Source organism: Littorina saxatilis, linkage group LG5 (assembly GCF_037325665.1).
Source record: "Littorina saxatilis isolate snail1 linkage group LG5, US_GU_Lsax_2.0, whole genome shotgun sequence".
In the NCBI taxonomy this organism is placed as follows: domain Eukaryota; kingdom Metazoa; phylum Mollusca; class Gastropoda; order Littorinimorpha; family Littorinidae; genus Littorina; species Littorina saxatilis.
In genome coordinates, this window is record NC_090249.1 from 793,274 (window position 1) to 815,022 (window position 21,749).

Below are 21,749 nucleotides of genomic sequence, written 5' to 3' on the forward strand. Positions count from 1 at the left end.
CAAGCTATTGGTGTTACAGGTACAATGCATGTTGTATCCAACCTATTGGTGTTACAGTGCGAGTTGTATCCAACCTATTGGTGTTACAGGTACAATGCATGTTGTATCCAACCTATTGGTGTTACAGGTACAGTGCGTGTTGTATCCAACCTATTGGTGTTACAGGTACAATGCGTGTTGTATCCAACCTATTGGTGTTACAGGTACAGTGCATGTTGTATCCAACCTATTGGTGTTACAGGTACAGTGCGTGTTGTATCCAACCTATTGGTGTTACAGGTACAGTGCGTGTTGTATCCAACCTATTGGTGTTACAGGTACAGTGCATGTTGTATCCAACCTATTGGTGTTACAGGTACAGTGCATGTTGTATCCAACCTATTGGTGTTACAGGTACAATGCGTGTTGTATCCAACCTATTGGTGTTACAGGTACAATGCGTGTTGTATCCAACCTATTGGTGTTACAGGTACAATGCGTGTTGTATCCAACCTATTGGTGTTACAGGTACAGTGCATGTTGTATCCAACCTATTGGTGTTACAGGTACAGTGCGTGTTGTATCCAACCTATTGGTGTTACAGGTACAGTGCGTGTTGTATCCAACCTATTGGTGTTACAGGTACAGTGCATGTTGTATCCAACCTATTGGTGTTACAGGTACAGTGCATGTTGTATCCAACCTATTGGTGTTACAGGTACAATGCGTGTTGTATCCAACCTATTGGTGTTACAGGTACAATGCGTGTTGTATCCAACCTATTGGTGTTACAGGTACAATGCGTGTTGTATCCAACCTATTGGTGTTACAGGTACAGTGCATGTTGTATCCAACCTATTGGTGTTACAGGTACAGTGCATGTTGTATCCAACCTATTGGTGTTACAGGTACAATGCGTGTTGTATCCAACCTATTGGTGTTACAGGTACAATGCGTGTTGTATCCAACCTATTGGTGTTACAGGTACAATGCGTGTTGTATCCAACCTATTGGTGTTACAGGTACAATGCATGTTGTATCCAAGCTATTGGTGTTACAGGTACAATGCATGTTGTATCCAACCTATTGGTGTTACAGGTACAGTGCGTGTTGTATCCAACCTATTGGTGTTACAGGTACAATGCGTGTTGTATCCAACCTATTGGTGTTACAGGTACAATGCGTGTTGTATCCAACCTATTGGTGTTACAGGTACAGTGCGTGTTGTATCCAACCTATTGGTGTTACAGGTACAGTGCGTGTTGTATCCAACCTATTGGTGTTACAGGTACAGTGCATGTTGTATCCAACCTATTGGTGTTACAGGTACAATGCGTGTTGTATCCAACCTATTGGTGTTACAGGTACAATGCGTGTTGTATCCAACCTATTGGTGTTACAGGTACAATGCATGTTGTATCCAACCTATTGGTGTTACAGGTACAATGCGTGTTGTATCCAACCTATTGGTGTTACAGGTACAGTGCGTGTTGTATCCAACCTATTGGTGTTACAGGTACAGTGCATGTTGTATCCAACCTATTGGTGTTACAGGTACAGTGCGTGTTGTATCCAACCTATTGGTGTTACAGGTACAATGCATGTTGTATCCAACCTATTGGTGTTACAGTGCGAGTTGTATCCAACCTATTGGTGTTACAGGTACAATGCATGTTGTATCCAACCTATTGGTGTTACAGGTACAGTGCATGTTCTATCCAACCTATTGGTGTTACAGGTACAGTGCATGTTCTATCCAACCTATTGGTGTTACAGGTACAGTGCGTGTTGTATCCAACCTATTGGTGTTACAGGTACAGTGCGTGTTGTATCCAACCTATTGGTGTTACAGGTACAGTGCGTGTTGTATCCAACCTATTGGTGTTACAGGTACAGTGCGTGTTCTATCCAACCTATTGGTGTTACAGGTACAGTGCGTGTTGTATCCAACCTATTGGTGTTACAGGTACAGTGCGTGTTCTATCCAACCTATTGGTGTTACAGGTACAGTGAGTGTTGTATCCAACCTATTGGTGTTACAGGTACAGTGCGTGTTGTATCCAACCTATTGGTGTTACAGGTACAGTGCGTGTTGTATCCAACCTATTGGTGTTAGGTACAGTGCGTGTTCTATCCAACCTATTGGTGTTACAGGTACAGTGCGTGTTGTATCCAACCTATTGGTGTTACAGGTACAATGCGTGTTGTATCCAAGCTATTGGTGTTACAGGTACAGTGCGTGTTCTATCCAACCTATTGGTGTTACAGGTACAGTGCGTGTTGTATCCAACCTATTGGTGTTACAGGTACAGTGCGTGTTGTATCCAACCTATTGGTGTTACAGGTACAGTGCGTGTTGTATCCAACCTATTGGTGTTACAGGTACAGTGCGTGTTGTATCCAACCTATTGGTGTTACAGGTACAGTGCATGTTGCCCACCACAGGATCTCTCAGCAAAGGCAGCACTAGAAGTGCAAGTATCGGCAAAATTTGCACAATTATTTCGACAATCAAAAGAAAATCCGTCTGATAGGCAACACTTGACCATATATATAACACTTGCACTTTTAACATACAGCAGAATCCTGAACCACAGCAAAATTTTAACACATAGACCACTGTGCTCACCTACGCAGAAATGAGTAATAGTCACCACAGTCACACTGGAATGATCATGTATCATCTTCACAATGGAAGTATCATCTAAACTTTCCAATTGTCCTTCTCTGAATTAGTACAGGGTCTAGCAGTTCAGGAAGACCAGGAAGCAACAGATGAAGGCGGAATAAAAACACTCCTGCTGCAATTGCGAGTTATTGGGGCCTAATGTACTCTTCACTTCAGGCAAAAAAACTTCATTTGAATTGAAAAAAGAAATATCGCAGAGCCTTGGCCAAAGCTAGTCTATTCACTTTATGGTTCGACTACTTCATTTTGCTTCTTATGTGGTTCTGAAAACTACACATAATTTCCTGCTGTGCTTTTTTCGTCTGTTTGTGTTCCGTTTTGTCTGCCATATGTCAGAACTGAGTCAGAATGCTGAAAGGAAATGCATAATCAGTGATAACATGACTTTCACTGAACCGGTGTTAACCAATAGGCAAGATGAATACATGTACATCAAACATTAAAACTACTTGATGACAGAAACTGGTAAAAAATTAAGTTGCAATGACAAACGTCAAAGTTATAGTTTTCTAGCCGATATGAAAAACTGTCAGAAATTTCAGTTAGCACACAAACTGTATCATGGGTGGGAGCCCAAAATTGTTCCAAGACTGAACTTTTTTTAAGGCCGGGGTCCAGGGGCCGCCAAGGCCCCGGCGGGGTCCAGGGGCAGCGCCCTGGTGGGGGGTCCAGGGGGGCGAAGGCCCCCGGCCGAAAACGAATTTTATGAATTTAAAAGGGTTTCTCTGGCCTCTCCTGAGTTTAATTCTGATAAATAAGAACCTTGTTGGAGATACAAAAAGTAACAAAAACTAAAAATTTTAGGGACCTGGCAAGCATTAGAAACAACAAAAAGTGCACTATCAGTCCATTTGGCATAACACAGTATGAGATGACTATCAATGAGGGCGCAAAAAAAACAAAAAACAAAAAAAATTGTCAAAATTTCTCTGAGACGGAAATCCGTCTGAGACGGAGGAACTCCCACCCATGCTGTATTATATTGACACAGCCTATAAGATGTGAGCTGAACTAAAAATTAAACACCATGCAAAGTTCAGTTTTAAAAGTACAATACATGTACATATATATATATATGTATCATCATCCTTAAAATATATTTGCAGTACAGGGCCGTAATTATTTTTCACGCAGCAAGACCAGAAGCTTAAAAATAACGAGTGTTTTGCAGTTTGATTCAGTCAGGAAAAATTATTTACGGAACTTCTTAACAAACTATGACTCATCCACAAAAGGCTTCCATTTCTTTGACAAAACAAGGACAGAAAAAAGTTGTTGCCACAAACTGAATTTTCAAGTGAAGGACACACTTGTATTATTTGACAAGCATAGTGTGTGTGCCATGGAAGTGTGTGACTATGAACATGTACATCTGATTCCAACCAGGAAGTTAGAAAAAAACGTCCCTTGCCAAAATGTTGTACAACGACAAGCGCTGCAAGTTCGATTGCAGTGTTGGATTAAACACAAAGATAAACTTATAACTTTTCTCCCGCCCCATTCCCTCCAAAACAGGAAGCTCTTTAAATATACTGTACAACTTGAATTGAAAATGATGAGGCAGAAAGCCAATTCAGACAGCAGATAAAGTGCAGCACAAACGTGACACACCCACAAATCAATGTGTGGTCTATCAATATTTCTTCTTTTCAGAACAACTTTATGAGGTAGCAATGCTTGAGTGTAATAATTGGTTGACCTGGTCTGGGGACCACCGCTCAACTACAACCACCTCAACTACAACCGCCGGCCCATCACAGTCATCCCAAAGGATCCTCTATTAGTGGTTTTTCTATAGATACTTCAAATTAGTACTTTCTTTATTTATTTGGTGTTTAACGTCGTTTTCAACCACAAAGGTTATATCGCGACGGGGCAAGGGGGGGAGATGGGATAGAGCCACTTGTCAATTGTTTCTTGTTCACAAAAGCACAAAAATTTGCTCCAGGGGCTTGCAACGTAGCACAATGTATTACCTTACTGGGAGATCAATGCAAGTTTCCAGTACAAAGGATTTCTTACATACTGCTTGACTAAAATCTTTACAAAAATTGACTATATTCTATACAAGACACACTTAACAAGGGTAAAAAGAGAAACAGAATCCGTTAGTCGCCTCTTACGACATGCTGGGGAGCATCGGGTAAATTCTTCCCCCTAACCCGCGGGGGGCTTCAAATTAGTTCATCACTATTATTAAGCTTCTGAGCTGAAATGCAACCAAATAGTCAGGTCAAAGATTGTTTGACAAAAATTTTGATGAATTTGATTGGAAAATGTGGTAGCTACAGTGCATAGAACTTGAAAAATGTGGTCCCTACAGTGCGGCCTCAACATTTTATAACGGCAGATATAGCGTAATCAAAAAACTATCCCCCAAAAAATGAAAACAAAGGCTGGAGATATAATCTGGAAGAAGTCAAATGTGAAGCTTCATAAACATCTGTGGTGTATACTTTTTCTGGGAATCTCTGTGCTCAAGGGGCTCACATCCACGTCGGACATCGGACGTCGACCGATATTTTTTCCAAATGTTTACATTTGTCACAAACTCAAAGTGGTCATTGTCTGATTATGCTTTCATTTAATCTGGACATTTACTTTCCAATTTACAGTAGTTTGATTTGCTATTTTATGGATGTTTTGAGAAGCGATGTGTCTCTCCAAGCAGACGAAACTTGGGGAGACTTTATGTGCCTTTTATAGAGAACAGTTTCTAAGGGTCGCAATTCTGAATACTCCAAGCCGGTTGACAGTTGCCTCCCTACACGAGTTGTTGTTGTGTTTATTTTAAATATTGAAACGAAAATTGGTGCCAGAAAAAAACCAGAAGCGTTTGTACTTCAAACCTCTGCTCTCTGACATCAGCAGCTAGTACCACTGAAACTGAGGTCCCTCCGGCCTCTGAGCAGCTAGTACCACTGAAACTGAGGTCCCTCCGGCCTCTGAGCAGCTAGTACCACTGAAACTGAGGTCCCTCCGGCCTCTGAGCAGCCAGAGCCAGATGAAACTGTCGCTCTAGAAAAGTGAAACTTCGGCGCCGAAGAAAGTCGTTACGCCCTCCCCCACCCCTGCGCTTCACTGTGGCTTTGTTTTAAAGCTGGCCGACTTCATTAAATTTACATTTTGTTGCAAAAAAAAAGTCCTATTGATTTGTTTTTGTTCAGGACAAATGTCCTATCACTTTTGCATTGTCCAGGACATTTGTCCTATGCCACCTCTAATGGATGTGAGCCCCTGGTGCTCGCACACACACACAATCACTTCATCTCAAGTCCCAGCCTAACGGAATACATTTAGTTTAAAAATACTAAAACTGACTATAATATTACATGGGGACATCTAGCTCAAACTGTTGGAAGGACTCTCCCTTTAACTCAAGGCTGAGTATAGGCCTTAAAAAGTCAGTGACATCAGCCCAACGAGGGCCTAAGCTAGCCTAAAAAATGCGCTTGATCCGCAAACCTGTTTGTTTGTCAGAACCCCACACAAGCCAAGAGGGGAAAGTTGGCATGCATGCCTGCTCTCGCCTCATCTCAATTGATCCGGCCAGCACCGCGTTAAGCCACAGACAGGGGGTTAAAGAAAGAAAAAGACAAGCAAAAAAGGGGGCTTAAGCTGGGTCAGGTCTCTTCTATAAATGCAGTGACCAGGTGTGAAGTCAAAATGAACACTTTAAGCCTTAGCATCAACTGTGATCAGCACACTCAGCAAGTATTAAAGTTCCTTTCTGTGCTGCGTGTATTCTTGCTAATGAAATGTGTGTGCTGAAACCTATAATCCTCTCATCGTTGGTAACAGCGTACAACAAAAGAAGAGCAGAACACTGACAGAGTCTGAGGTCCACTTGTACACCAAATGTTGTCCCTCAAACAGGTGATAGGCAAGGGCGGATCTGGGGGGGGGGGGGGTTTACACGGGTTATGTAACACCCCCCCCATCCCCCCAAAAAAGAGGTAATTTATTGGCTCAGGATGCACCAGATAGCTCTATTTTGCTTCTTTGGATAAAAAAAATGTCCGGGGGGGCATGCCCCCGGACCCCCCTAGAGGCTTAGGCACCTTTGGCGCCGTCAACTTGTATCTTCGCAGTCATTTTGTAACCCCCCCCTCCAAAGTGAATTGATCCGCCCTTGATAGGTAAAGCCGCTGACCATTTCCTCTACATGTACTTTCAGTGGTTAGCGGAAAGAACTTTATAAGGCATAAATGAGTTCAGTATATATGTCAGTCTTCACACAAAATATCTGAAAATATGGAAGTGATTCTCTCAGTCTCACTCTGTTTCTCTCTACATTCCTGACTGGAATCATAACAGCCTGTCATGATTCTAATCATTTCCAGTACTAACTGCCTGCAAAAGTACTAAAACACTATTCCATGAAACTCAAGTCCGAGCGGCATCATAGCACACTCAATGTCCTGACCTTACAGTGCTTGTGTCAATCAATCAATCAATCAATGACGCTTATATCGCGCATATTCCGTGGGTACAGTTCTAGGCGCTCTGCAGTGATGCCGTGTGAGATGAAATTTTATTCGGCCAGTAGATTGCAGCCATGTCGGCGCATATTTACCTTTCACGGCCTTATTCCAAGTCACACGGGTATGGTAGACAATTATTAACTGTGCCTAAGCAATTTTGCCAGGAAAGACCCTTTTGTCAATCATGGGATCTTTAACGTGCACACCCAATGTAGTATACACGGGGGGTGGTTCGGACACCGAAGAGAGTCTGCACACAAAGTTGACTCTGTGAAATAAATTTCCGCCGAACCTGGGATCGAACTCGCGCTGACAGCGGCCAACTGAATACAAATCCAGCGCGCTACCAACTGAGCTATATCCCCGCCCAATGGAAACTTGTTCTCCCCTGAAATCTGAGTGTGGCTGCCTAAATGGTAGGGGAAAAACAGAATAAACGTAAAATCCCAATCTTACAAAATGTCAAAAACACAAGTGAGTTTTAGCACATAAATGCAGAAGAAGAACAACAACTGGAAGTTTCTGGTATTTCACTAAGATTTATGTAAAAATACTAGGAATGAAATCTCCAACCTGTCACTCACACTTCCAGTCCCACCAGTTAGTTCTTACTGCATCTTTTTGTATTGAAATAATGCTATGTTTTGAAACTTGGGTTAGGGTTAGATATAATGACCAGTATTTTAGACTGTGTACTCTTCCTTCATTTTACGGTAAGCGGTTTATGAAGTGCATGTACCACTGTCACAGAGTACCCACCACATTCTGCAAAAGGTTAAAGTGCAAATCAGCAAATAACCTTTTCTCAAAAGCCACTTAACTTCACCATAGCCCAGTTTTATGCTGTGTGGAGGTAGGACACTGGCATCATATACATCAGTGTTATGCTGTGTGGAGGTAGGACACTGGCATCATATACATCAGTTTTATGCTGTGTGGAGGTAGGACACTGGCATCATATACATCAGTTTTATGCTGTGTGGAGGTAGGACACTGGCATCATATACATGGGTCATTCTCAGAAATGGTGGTACAGTGAGAGTGAGAGGGGTGACACATTTGAAATCATGAAAAAGTAAATTAAAATTATTTCTACCACGACTTTTTTCATCTGAATCTATTCCTGAGACATTAAAGCATTGTTGTATGTCAATAAAAATGGTTTCTATACGTTGGTGTTGTTTTTGTGTGCTTTTCAATTGCGAAGTTCGGCCGTTTCCGGATCGCCGAAGCGTTACACGACTTTCGTGATCAACAATATGTTCAGTCTCATGGCTAAATGCAAACACCAACAAATTACTGCAATCGACAGTCAGGACTTCAGTATTGGACGTAGCAACACATCTTTGCAAAAACTCACGCTGAATTTGAAGTTAGGGGCTTCGAACAAAAAATTTTGAATGTCGTAATGCATCGTTTCCAGACTCGACGCCCGAACATCGGACAACAATGTACTCCATGACTTTGCCACATCACGGCTATTTTTAGCTCTTTGGCGCACAGGAAGTTCGAACAAGAAAATAGTCCTTTGAATCACAGCCAAATATTCACAGAAAACACCAGAATCATATCATTTGCTGAAACTCATGGCGTCGTTTCCTGACCTACGTCACGACTGAAGATGGTTTTTACTAAATTGTCGAGCCTGCAAAGCTTTGTCACAAACTTACACACCGCGGTTGGCGACAATGTAGCGTCGGAAAGATATCGAGTGCAACAGATTCTCAACGCGCGAAGTTTAGCGGCAACAAAGTAGCCAAGAAGTTCTCGTATCTTCTGATCGTCGATGTTCGACATTCATCAAGTACTTAAAATGGGTAATCTGAACGCAACAGGAACTTTCAACAAATACAGCAAACTCTGAGGAATTGTGTTTTGTGTAGTTATTTTGGGTCAGACGGGTTTTGCCGGCAGGAAAGGCCAAACAGTGCAGATTCATGTCTGTCGCACAGGAACCGAAAGTGGTTCAAGCATTTCGTTTCTGTGTTACGACATTCACCTTAGTCAGTTCCAAATGTCATTTTTTTTACCAATATTAGTTGAAGTCCTTACCTTTCATAACTAGAATGTGTTGGGTAGAACACAAAAATACTGCAGAACTGATAAAAAATGCACAAAGGATTGAAGGCTTAGGTGGTTTAAAGTTGGAATTTGGTTTCCATGTTACAACATTCATCACGTAAATAACAATTTAAAACGTCTCTTATTCAGCAACCAATTACTCTTTTTGTCTAATTTTTGCATTATTATGTATAGCAAACAATAGACTTCATAGTAAAAACAATTATTTTGTATTTCTTGACACTTTATTTTTTACTTTGTATGTAACACTTTGTACCACCATTTCTGAGAATGACCCGTGTTATGCTGTGTGGAGGTAGGACACTGGCATCATATACATCAGTGCACCCTTGAAAATGTTCAATGTCTTGCCAGAGGTAAGAATAGACAACTTGAAAATTAAACTTAGCTCATACTCAAGGGAACAGTCTCTCTCAGTAGTTGTGTGGTTTTGTGAGTGTGTAAATAATTACTACGAGAACGAGTCTGTCTGTCAGCGAGTTTGAGTGTGTCTGTGTTTATCCGCCTCTCTCTCTGTGTGGCTTCTTCTGACAGCGTCTGCATTTGGTGTTTACATCAAAAGTTTTTAAGTACAACATCACACGGAAATTCCTCTCGAGACAATTTGTGTCTATATTAACCGATTTACAAATATATACTCATCTTCACCACAGCTTCTTGATCTAGAAACCCAACACTTAAAATCTATGATGTCCTTTAGGGAGCTTTGTATCAGAACTTTACTATCACTGTCAAAATGTTGAAAAGTCCTATATATATTATATATATATATATATATATATATGGTATTCTTGTAATGAACAAAAATGTCCAGCAAAATATCACCCTGTAGATGACTACATCTGTACAACTGGTAATTTTGTACAACTGTCATTTTCATGCTGATGTTACAGAAGAACAAGCCATACAGAAACAAGTGCTAATTTGATTCACAGGTTGAACAAGCACTTGGTGAGCGCTTGGTAGTTTTTAAAACACGCCGGCTACTTTCGCTTTGATGTACAGTTCTGCTTCCAACAATATTCACAAAACTTGACATTTTTCACAACCTGTCACGCATAGTAAACACCTTTTTCAAATGAACTCCATCTCTGCATTATCTCATCCGAATTTGCTGAAACTTCGACGTGTGAAAACCGCCACACGCCAACAAGGAAGTTCAAACAAGCCGACATTTCACACAGTGTTTTCACAAGAATTTTCAACCCGAGCAGACACCACTTTTCCATACATTTGCGAGCATCCTCGCGCCTTAAAACAACCAACATTGGATAAATATTGTCTAAAACAAACTTACCTAGTGGTCTGTCTTCCTTTTCGACCGAGAAGAAGAGCGGAGAGTGAGAAAACTAGCGAAGGACGAACGAAGCGAGAGAGCTCTGTGTACAGGTTTGTGTTGATCTCGCAAGCAGGAAGCTAAACACGTGCCGAGACTGCCTGTGTGTTGATGGCCGCATACTGGATCCGTCTAAGGATTTGGACCGTCGTGTGGCATCAAGAAAGAGTGGGGGCCGGGGAAACGTTTGCTCTTACGGCTGCGGGGGAGAGACAGCAAAGCCGCAAGAGGGCGGGGAATATTAGGCTGTTGCCCTTTTTGTTTTCTTTCAAGTTTAGTTTAGTTGTGCTCTGTTTCTGACATACCGTGCCGTCATTAATCGGTGAAAATCGCTCATTCCAAACCGTGAACACGCGAATCATGATCAGTCCGCAGATGAGTCCACATAAAGTGACCTCACTGAGTCGACTCTCTCTCTCTCTCTCTCTCTCTCTCTCTCTCTCTCTCTCTCTCTCTCTCTCTCTCTCTCTGTAATAGTATAAACATTTTATTACACGATGAATGATTTTATATTTGTATTGAATTCTAATTGTATAAATACATTTCCGCTCTATATCGTTTCTCAGCATTCAAGTCCACTTATGAATATTCATTTTGTTAATTTTTTGTTAAATGTGTTTTGTTTGTAACCTTGCTGAAACGGTTTGTTGTTGTGTGTTTGTTTGTTTGTCACAGTTTTGTTGCTGTTGTTTAATATTCGCCGCCGCGGCCGTTTCACCCAGGCGTGAGCTGGATGTACAACAACAACAACAACAAAAACAAGTCGCGTAAGGCGAAAATACAACATTTAGTCAAGTAGCTGTCGAACTCACAGAATGAAACTGAACGCAATGCAACGCAGCAAGACCGTATAGGCCTACTCGTAGCATCGTCAGTCCACTGCTCATGGCAAAGGCAGTGAAATTGACAAGAAGAGCGGGGTAGTAGTTGCGCTGAGAAGGATAGCACGCTTTTCTGTACCTCTCTTCGTTTTAACTTTCTGAGCGTGTTTTCAATCCAAACATATCATATCATAAATTCAGGAACACTGGTAGTCTCGCAGATAACAATAAAGGACATAGTGGTCGAATCAGTTTATCCACGAGGCGCTTCACAGTTCTCGCACATGGACAGTGTGTGCCAGGGAACTCTCTCCGAAAAGCGCGCTGGGCGAGAACCACAGAATTGGTAGCAAAGTAAAGTTCAACGATTTTGGTCCTTTCCTGTACTGGAATGCGATCCATTCAGGCTTTAAAAGAATTCTAAGATGCTTGTCTCAAATTCTATCTGAAACAGAAAAGAAAATATCACTTTACAGGAAAAATATTAACAAATTAAATGTGGACACTTTTTATGGCCCACCCTGTATATGTTTTTGGAATCAGGAACCGACAAGGAATAAGATGAAAGTGTTTTTAAATTGATTTCGAAAATTTAATTTTGATCATAATTTTTATATTTTTAATTTTCAGAGTTTGTTTTTAATCCAAATATAACATATTTATATGTTTTTGGAATCAGCAAATGATGGAGAATAAGATGAACGTAAATTTGGATCGTTTTATAAAAAAAAATTTTTTTTTACAATTTTCAGATTTTTAATGACCAAAGTCATTAATTAATTTTTAAGCCACCAAGCTGAAATGCAATACCGAAGTCCGGGCTTTGTCGGAGATTACTTGACCAAAATTTCAACCAATTTGGTTGAAAAATGAGAGCGTGACAGTGCCGCCTCAACTTTCACGAAAAGCCGGATATGACGTCATCAAAGACATTTATCAAAAAAATGAAAAAAAATGTCTGAGGATATCATACCCAGGAACTCTCATGTCAAATTTCATAAAGATCGGTCTAGTAGTTTAGTCTGAATCGCTCTACACACACACACAGACAGACAGACACACACACACACATACACCACGACCCTCGTCTCGATTCCCCCCTCTATGTTAAAACATTTAGTCAAAACTTGACTAAATGTAAAAAATGTTATTTGTGTTCGGCTTGCAGAAAACACTTTAGGGGTAGGCCTATAGGTTTTGACTGAGACCAACAACAAAAAGCCGCAATCGATTTGTACAGATACAGTGCCAAACACGAGCCAAGAGATACAGTGCCAAACAAGAGCCAAGAGATACAAAGCCAAACAAGAGCCAAGAGATACAGTGCCAAACAAGAGCCAAGAGATACAGTGCCAAGAGATACAGTGCCAAACAAGAGCCAAGAAATACAGTGCCAAGAGATACAGTGCCAAGAGATACAGTGCCAAGAGATACAATGCCAAACAAGAGCCAAGAGATACAGTGCCAAGAGCTACAGTGCCGAACAAGAGATACAGTTCCAAGAGATACAGTGCCAAACAAGAGCCAAGAGATACAGTGCCAAACATACAGGAGCCAAGAGATACAGTGCCAAACAAGAGCCAAGAGATACAGTGCCAAGAGATACAGTGCCAAACAAGAGCCAAGAGATACAGTGCCGAACAAGAGCCAAGAGATACAGTGCCAAACAAGAGCCAAGAGATACAGTGCCGAACAAGAGCCAAGAGATACAGTGCCAAGAGATACAGTGCCAAACAAGAGCCAAAAGATACAGTGCCAAGAGATACAGTGCCAAACAAGAGCCAAAAGATACAGTGCCAAGAGATACAGTGCCAAAGAAGAGCCAAGAGATACAGTGCCAAGAGATACAGTGCCAAACAAGAGCCAAGAGATACAGTGCCAAGAGATACAGTGCCAAACAAGAGCCAAGAGATACAGTGCCGAACAAGAGCCAAGAGATACAGTGCCGAACAAGAGCCAAGAGATACAGTGCCGAACAAGAGCCAAGAGATACAGTGCCAAACAAGAGCCAAGAGATACAGTGCCGAACAAGAGCCAAGAGATACAGTGCCAAGAGATACAGTGCCAAGAGATACAGTGCCAAACAAGAGCCAACAGACACAGTGCCAAGAGATACAGTGCCAAACAAGAGCCAAGAGATACAGTGCCAAGAGATACAGTGCCAAGAGATACAGTGCCAAACAAGAGCCAACAGACACAGTGCCAAGAGATACAGTGCCAAGAGCTACAGTGCCGAACAAGAGCCAAGAGATACAGTGCCAAACAAGAGCCAAGAGATACAGTGCCAAACAAGAGCCAAGAGATACAGTGCCAAGAGATACAGTGCCAAACAAGAGCCAAGAGATACAGTGCCAAGAGATACAGTGCCAAGAGATACAGTGCCAAGAGATACAGTGCCAAACAAGAGCCAAGAGATACAGTGCCAAGAGATACAGTGCCAAGAGATACAGTGCCAAGAGATACAGTGCCAAACAAGAGCCAAGAGATACAGTGCCAAACAAGAGCCAAGAGATACAGTGCCAAACAAGAGCCAAGAGATACAGTGCCAAGAGATACAGTGCCAAACAAGAGCCAAGAGATACAGTGCCAAGAGATACAGTGCCAAACAAGAGCCAAGAGATACAGTGCCAAACAAGAGCCAAGAGATACAGTGCCAAACAAGAGCCAAGAGATACAAAGCCAAACAAGAGCCAAAAGATACAGTGCCAAACAAGAGCCAAGAGATACAGTGCCAAACAAGAGCCAAGAGATACAGTGCCAAACAAGAGCCAAAAGATACAGTGCCAAACAAGAGCCAAGAGATACAGTGCCAAACACGAGCCAAGAGATACAGTGCCAAGAGATACAGTGCCAAACAAGAGCCAAAAGATACAGTGCCAAACAAGAGCCAAGAGATACAGTGCCAAACAAGAGCCAAGAGATACAAAGCCAAACAAGAGCCAAGAGATACAAAGCCAAACAAGAGCCAAAAGATACAGTGCCAAACAAGAGCCAAAAGATACAGTGCCAAACAAGAGCCAAGAGATACAGTGCCAAACAAGAGCCAAGAGATACAGTGCCAAACAAGAGCCAAAAGATACAGTGCCAAACAAGAGCCAAGAGATACAGTGCCAAACAAGAGCCAAAAGATACAGTGCCAAACAAGAGCCAAAAGATACAGTGCCAAACAAGAGACAAGAGATACAAAGCCAAACAAGAGCCAAGAGATACAGTGCCAAACAAGAGCCAAGAGATACAGTGCCAAGAGATACAGTGCCAAACAAGAGCCAAGAGATACAGTGCCAAACAAGAGCCAAGGGATACAGTGCCAAACAAGAGCCAAGAGATACAAAGCCAAACAAGAGCCAAGAGATACAGAGCCAAGAGATACAAAGCCAAACAAGAGACAAGAGATACAAAGCCAAACAAGAGCCAAGAGATACAGTGCCAAACAAGAGCCAAAAGATACAGTGCCAAACAAGAGCCAAGAGATACAGTGCCAAACAAGAGCCAAGAGACACAAAGCCAAACAAGAGCCAAGAGATACAAAGCCAAACAAGAGCCAAGAGATACAAAGCCAAACAAGAGCCAAAAGATACAGTGCCAAACAAGAGCCAAGAGATACAGTGCCAAACAAGAGCCAAAAGATACAGTGCCAAACAAGAGCCAAGAGATACAGTGCCAAACAAGAGCCAAAAGATACAGTGCCAAACAAGAGCCAAGAGATACAGTGCCAAGAGATACAGTGCCAAACAAGAGCCAAGAGATACAGTGTCAAAAGTTACAGTGCCAAGAGATACAGTGCCAAACAAGAGCCAAGAGACACAGTGCCAAGAGATACAATGCCAAACAAGAGCCAAGAGATACAGTGCCAAGAGATACAGTGCCAAACAAGAGCCAAGAGATACAGTGCCAAGAGATACAGTGCCAAACAAGAGCCAAGAGATACAGTGCCAAACAAGAGCCAAGAGATACAGTGCCAAACAAGAGCCAAGAGATACAGTGCCAAACAAGAGCCAAGAGATACAGTGCCAAACAAGAGCCAAAAGATACAGTGCCAAGAGATATAGTGCCAAACAAGAGCCAAGAGATACAAAGCCAAACAAGAGCCAAGAGATACAGTGCCAAACAAGAGCCAAGAGATACAGTGCCAAGAGATACAGTGCCAAACAAGAGCCAAGAGATACAGTGCCAAGAGATACAGTGCCAAACAAGAGCCAAAAGATACAGTGCCAAACAAGAGCCAAAAGATACATTGCCAAGAGATACAGTGCCAAACAAGAGCCAAAAGATACAGTGCCAAACAAGAGCCAAGAGATACAGTGCCAAACAAGAGCCAAGAGATACAGACCCAAACAAGAGCCAAGAGATACAGTGCCAAGAGATACAGTGCCAAACAAGAGCCAAGAGATACAGTGCCAAACAAAGAGCCAAGAGAAACAGTGCCAAACAAGAGCCAAGAGATACAGTGCCAAGAGATACAGTGCCAAACAAGAGCCAAGAGATACAGTGCCAAGAGATACAGTGCCAAACAAGAGCCAAGAGATATGAAGGTCTCCAACATGTGTCTGTCAATCACTGTATTGTACGTCTACCCCCGGCCTGGATCCTGTGCAGCAAGAATACCTTTGATGTACTGATTTAGTGTGTTTGTCGAGTAGACAGGGCATATTCTTTATTGTATGACTAAACAAGTCAGAAAGGATGCATTTGGGAGGGGGGGGGTGGATGAAAGTGTATTTGTTTGATTGGTTGTTGGTGTGTCTGTCTGTCTGTCTGTCTGTCTGTCTGCTTGTCTGCGTGTCTGTCTGTCTGTCTGTCTGTTTGTTTGCCTGTCTGTCTGTTTGTTTGTTTGTTTGTTTGTCTGTTTGTTAGCCTGGATAGGACTGTGGTGATTATCTAACACGATTATTGACACCAGAGAAAAGGTATGACTGTGTTTGCTAGCACACACCTCTAACAAAAAGTGTGATTGTCTTGATCAGGCAGACGTGGACTCTTTCTTGGCGCAAGGTGCACTTTTGTGTGTATCATTTCCTGCAGCGGATGCCAGGCAGAAAGACTTTGTTGTTTTGTACAGCCTTCTTGTTGTTCTCTTTTGTTTTCTTTTCCTCAGTAACCGGGGTGAGATGTGTCGATCCTTTCCTCAGTAACCGGGGTGAGATGTGTCGATCCTTTCCTCAGTAACCGGGGTGAGATGTGTCGATCCTTTCCTCAGTAACCGGGGTGAGATGTGTCGATCAAACGCCGAATTTGGACTTTTCATGTTTGTCGTAAGATATAAATAACCTAGGACTTGACAACAACACAAGCGTCTGTCTCACTTCCAAAATGTTTGCATTTTTTTCCCGGAAGACGGATTAGAGTGAATCGCGAGAATTCTAAAAAAAAAAAAAAAAGTGAATCTTACTGTGTATTTTCTTTAAAAGTGTTGCTGCTTGAACTTACAGCGTACAAAAAAAAAAGATTTAAAATATCTAATCACTTTTACAAGGGGTAGACTCATGCTAACGATTCGAACCCTAACTCCCAGATACATTTAGCATGTGTCAGTGATTCGTGAATCGTTGATTCGAAAAAATGGCCGTGAGCAGTTTGAACAGTTGACAATACAAACAGCATACAAGCTTCCGGAAGTATTTGCTGATTTATGACCCTAATTACAAAAACATTCAAGTTAAGGTCACTCAGCGGGAAAATGAGTTTCATAACCATGCGCTATTGAATACTGTCAATCTTACTCATCCTTGCTCATTCACTTCGTCATTAATCGATTCATTCAGTCAGTCAGTCATTCATTCATCGTTCACCCTTTCAGTCAAGACACTCTGAATGGAGAGATGATCGAGTACAACCTAAAAATACAGTCCTACCTCTACTTTCAGGCCTTACCCAACATCTGAACAAATAAGTGTTTGCAGTGAGGCAGTGTTTGCAGTGAGGCAGTCTTTGCAGTGAGGCAGTCTTAAAACGGAGATACATTTCCCAACACCACGAAGAGAAAGTCTGAGAAAATGTGGTCTTACTTATGTAGAGGGAGTCTTACTGATGTAGAGGGAGTCTTACTGATGTAGAGGGAGTCTTACTGATGTAGAGGGAGTCTTACTGATGTAGAGGGAGTCTTACTGATGTAGAGGGAGTCTTACTGATGTAGAGGGAGTCTTACTGATGTAGAGGGAGTCTTCAATTGAAGGTGTTAAACCAGAGGTTTCACCGTAAACTCTTGTCATATTGTAAACATGAAGATTGCCAGAGCAAGAGCACAAAGGGTGGTAGAAAGTTATTCAGATTGTGTGCTTGAACCGAGATTCACGTTACAGCTTTATTATGCATATTACTCGTGAATTACTCTTCTCTTTTCCTTGCAGTGTGTGTTGAAAAAAATAAGGTATCGATTATCTAATCTTTGTAAGCTTGAAGATTGACCTATATGCATTTTACAGGTTTGTTTTGTTGGATTGTTTTGGAATTACGTACGATACTCGACATTTTCCTTCTTTATTATTAAAAAAAAAAAAGCTATCGATGATCTCATCTTTGTAAGTTTGCACATAGCATGAACTTCGACCCATGTATTTTACAGTTTCATGTTCCGACTTTCGCCTCTCGACATTTCCTTTAAATGTAATAGAGAAAGAAAAACAATGGATGGTCTAATAGACTAATCTTTGTAAGCTTGCCCATCGCATGAAGATTGACCTACATGTATTTCACAGGTTCATTATGAAGATTATTTTTGACTTACGCTATTAGGCATTTTCCTTGTTCCCGTTGTCAACAAAAAAGTGATTAGTGTATTGATTGAACATTGGAGTTCCCTTCTGTTTAAAGCTAGCCTATGTGACGTCAGAGGCCGACTTCAACTCACATTCAGGCGGCTGGTCGAGACTACAAAAGTGTGCGCGATCAGTCACAAAAAATAACAAGAATTCTAAGATAGATCGATACATGTAATTGTATTTTTGACCAAAATATGACACTTGACACAGGTCTTGACAGGCTAGCACGACCTCGTATAACAATGGCTATCGCGATTTGTGTAATATGTCATATATTAGTCAAAAGTGCTAATTAAGTACAATGATCTGACCCTGATCTTGCCCATCGTATGAAGATTGACCTTTATTTTACAGGATCATTATAAAGATTATTTAAGAGTTAAACTATTATACAGGTATTTACCTCGTTTGTTTTGAAAAAAAAGAGAGCTATCGATGATCTAATCTTTGAAAGCTTGCTCACCACATGATTCTTGACCTAATTGCACTTTACACGTTCATCGTGAAGATTATTATTTTGGAAAGTAAACTTCGCTATTCGGCATGTTCCTTGCCCGCGTTTGTTTGTTTGTTTGTTTGTTTATTTGTTGTTTAACGTCCAGCCGACTACGCAGAGCCATATCAGGACGAGGAAGGGGGGGATGAAGGGGGCCACTTGTCAAGCGATTCCTGTTTACAAATGCACTAACCCATTACTTGTGTCCCAGCAGGCTTTAGTAAAACTAAATTAATACCTACTGGAAGATTACCAGTTTCCAGTATGTTAAAATAGGCTTAACCTATCTACTGCTGGACTTACATCAGAACACTAACAGATTAAACTATACATGAATCGCGAGACAAGCGGCAAGAGAAGAGATTTTTGGAAAAAATATAGGTGAATGAGCAAGAAGGCAGAAAAAAGAAAAGAATTCATGAAGAAAAAGAGAGCATGACAGGAAAGAGGAACCAAAAATCTACCTAACAGCAAACTAGAAAGCTCCTGCGGTTCCAAAAACAGGAGGGGCCTTTAATTTCATAACCGCAGTGCCCCACTGCGGGATTGCTCGCGTTAACAGCATTATAATAATAATAATAATACGAATATTTGTAACGCGCACATATCTCACCAACAGGCGACTCAAGGCGCACATACACTCATTCACACACACACACACACACACACACACACACACACACACACACACACACGGAGACTTAAAGTCACTAACACACACACACCATCAACCATTAAATATGTACAGTTATTCAGGGTGGGATGGGGGTGGGCAGTGTAGAATGCATGGATTATTTGGAAAAAAAGGAATGTCTTGAGTGCAGATTTGAATGATTCGAGGGACTGTTGTTGACGGAGGGGGAGAGGTAGTGTGTTCCATTGGCTAGGTGCTTGGAAATAAAATGAACGTTTACCTGCTGTTTTGAGTTTGGTGTGGGGGATGTTAAGCTTAAGGGAGTCGGCAGAGAGAACAAAACTGCAGAGTGATCGGATCTGAGGTAGTCATTCAGAAGGCATTAGCAATCAATGATTAAGTCTTTGTTACCTTGTGCATCGCATGAGACTAAAGTAAAACGTGACGAGACTAATCGTGGTTGAGGAAAACCAATGATCAAGTGTGGGTTTGCATAATCTTTAAGATAGCTCGACAGACACTCGACTGAAGTAGCATTGTCCAAATCCGTCTTCAGATGCCGGTTAAAATACAGTTTCAATGACTCTTGATAATCGGCCAAGAAATGTTTCCGTGCATGTCAGCCTTTAATTGCGGACGAAATATCCTTTCAAAGACTGACTCAGTATCAAACAGATTTTTTTAAGCGCAAGTTCAGGTTAACAATTCCTTTGGTATGACACGTGGCGACTCAAGGAAACGCTGAAGGGACTATGTAAGACTTGCAGAAGACCTTGCATTTCAAACCAAGAGCAGGGCTGCGGTTCACGAAGCGAACGTGGGTACCACCTAAGTGGGAGGGAGCCAGCCGTGGGGTCCGATAGGTTGACACTGAGATTTGTGGTGATTTCAACCAATCAGGCCCCGCGGCTGGCTCCCACCCACTTGGGTGACACCCACTTTCGCTTCGTGCCCCTCGGCCCTGGTTTTGAGGGGAAGACGAAGAAGCAGAAGAAAAGCATGCAAGGTCAACAGCAACAAGTCGCGTAAGGCGAAATTACTACATTTAGTCAAGCTGTGGAACTCACAGAATTAAACTGAACGCACTGCATTTTTTTCACAATGACCGTAGTCCGCCGCTTGTGTAAAACGGAGTGAAACTGACGAGCCTGTTCAGCGCGGTTGTGGTTTCGCTGTGCTGCATAGCACGCTTTTCTGTACCTCTCTTCGTTTTAACTTTCTGAGCGTGCTTTTAATCCAAACATATCATAATTATCTATATGTTTTTGGAATCAGGAACCGACAAGGAATAAGATGAAATTGTTTTTAAATCGATTTCGGAAATTTATTTTTGATCATAATTTTTTATATTTTTAATTTTCAGAGCTTGTTTTTAATCCAAATATAACATATTTATATGTTTTTGGAATCAGGAAATGATGTAGAATAAGATGAACGTAAATTTGGATCGTTTTATATAAAAAAAAAAAATTATTACAATTTTCAGATTTTTAATGACCAAAGTCATTAATTAATTTTTAAGCCACCAAGCTGAAATGCAATACCGAAGTCCGGCCTTTGTCGAAGATTGCTATACAAACATTTCAATCAATTTGATTGAAAAATGAGGGTGTGACAGTGCCGCCTCAACTTTTACAAAAAGCCGGATATGACGTCATCAAAAGAATTTATCGAAAAAAAGAAAAAAACGTCCGGGAATATCATTCCCAGGAACTCTCATGTCAAATTTCATAAAGATCGGTCCAGTAGTTTGGTCTGAATCGCTCTACACACACACACGCACAGACAGACAGACACACACACATACACCACGACCCTCGTCTCGATTCCCCCTCTATGTTAAAACATTTAGTCAAAACTTGACTGAATGTAACAAAATGGATTAGAGCGCCTGTACTAGCCAACACCACTTATTTTCTAATCACGACTGACGCCCAGAATCATTAACATATTTGCTCTGTAAAGTCAACTTCCGTCAACGCACACATATGGATGAGACTAGGGTGGTCCGAATTGTGCAGGAAATATGCCACGAATGGGCGATGACGAGGAGATAACATGCATGCTACTTATTTATCTCGAGGACATGTACTTGAATTAGGCAAACTGATGCGACCACAGTGGAACCCGCTTGTTAAGTCCGCCCAGCCTGAGACTTCCCCCTGTCATGGCCTGTTTTGATCATGTTTTCTGTTCATAACCTCTCTCAATTTATTATTCACCTCCATTTTAAGACGCCCTCCTTTTTATTTTTAGTCAAGTTTTGACTAAATATTTTAACATCGAGGGGGAATCGAAACGAGGGTATGGTGTATGTGCGTGTGTCTGTGTGTGTGTCTGTGTGTGTGTCTGTGTGTGTGTGTAGAGCGATTCAGACTAAACTACTGGACCGATCTTTATGAAATTTGACATGAGAGTTCCTGGGTATGAAATCCCCGAACGTTTTTTTCATTTTTTTGATAAATGTCTT

The 21,749-nt window shown here is 41.6% G+C and overlaps 3 protein-coding genes across 4 annotated transcripts in view; 2 read left to right on the top strand and 1 right to left on the bottom strand.

Annotated features, from left to right (window-relative positions):
• Positions 1 to 10,690, bottom strand: part of LOC138966019 (proto-oncogene tyrosine-protein kinase Yrk-like) — a 37,293-nt gene extending 26,603 nt beyond the window's left edge. For both annotated transcript variants that reach the window (XM_070338109.1, XM_070338108.1), the window contains exon 1: positions 10,532 to 10,690. The gene's annotated coding sequence lies outside the window, so the exon portion shown is untranslated. The remainder of the gene's footprint in view (positions 1 to 10,531) is intronic.
• The window catches only part of LOC138966022 (uncharacterized), a 229,867-nt gene continuing 212,619 nt past the window's right edge, over positions 4,502 to 21,749 (top strand). Inside the window, exon 1 of the mRNA XM_070338111.1 lies at positions 4,502 to 4,527. The gene's annotated coding sequence lies outside the window, so the exon portion shown is untranslated. The remainder of the gene's footprint in view (positions 4,528 to 21,749) is intronic.
• LOC138965968 (trichohyalin-like) lies at positions 12,827 to 16,015 on the top strand. Its single transcript, XM_070338052.1, has one exon. The coding sequence runs from the start codon at positions 12,827 to 12,829 to the stop codon at positions 16,013 to 16,015; it is 3,189 nt and encodes a 1,062-aa protein (XP_070194153.1).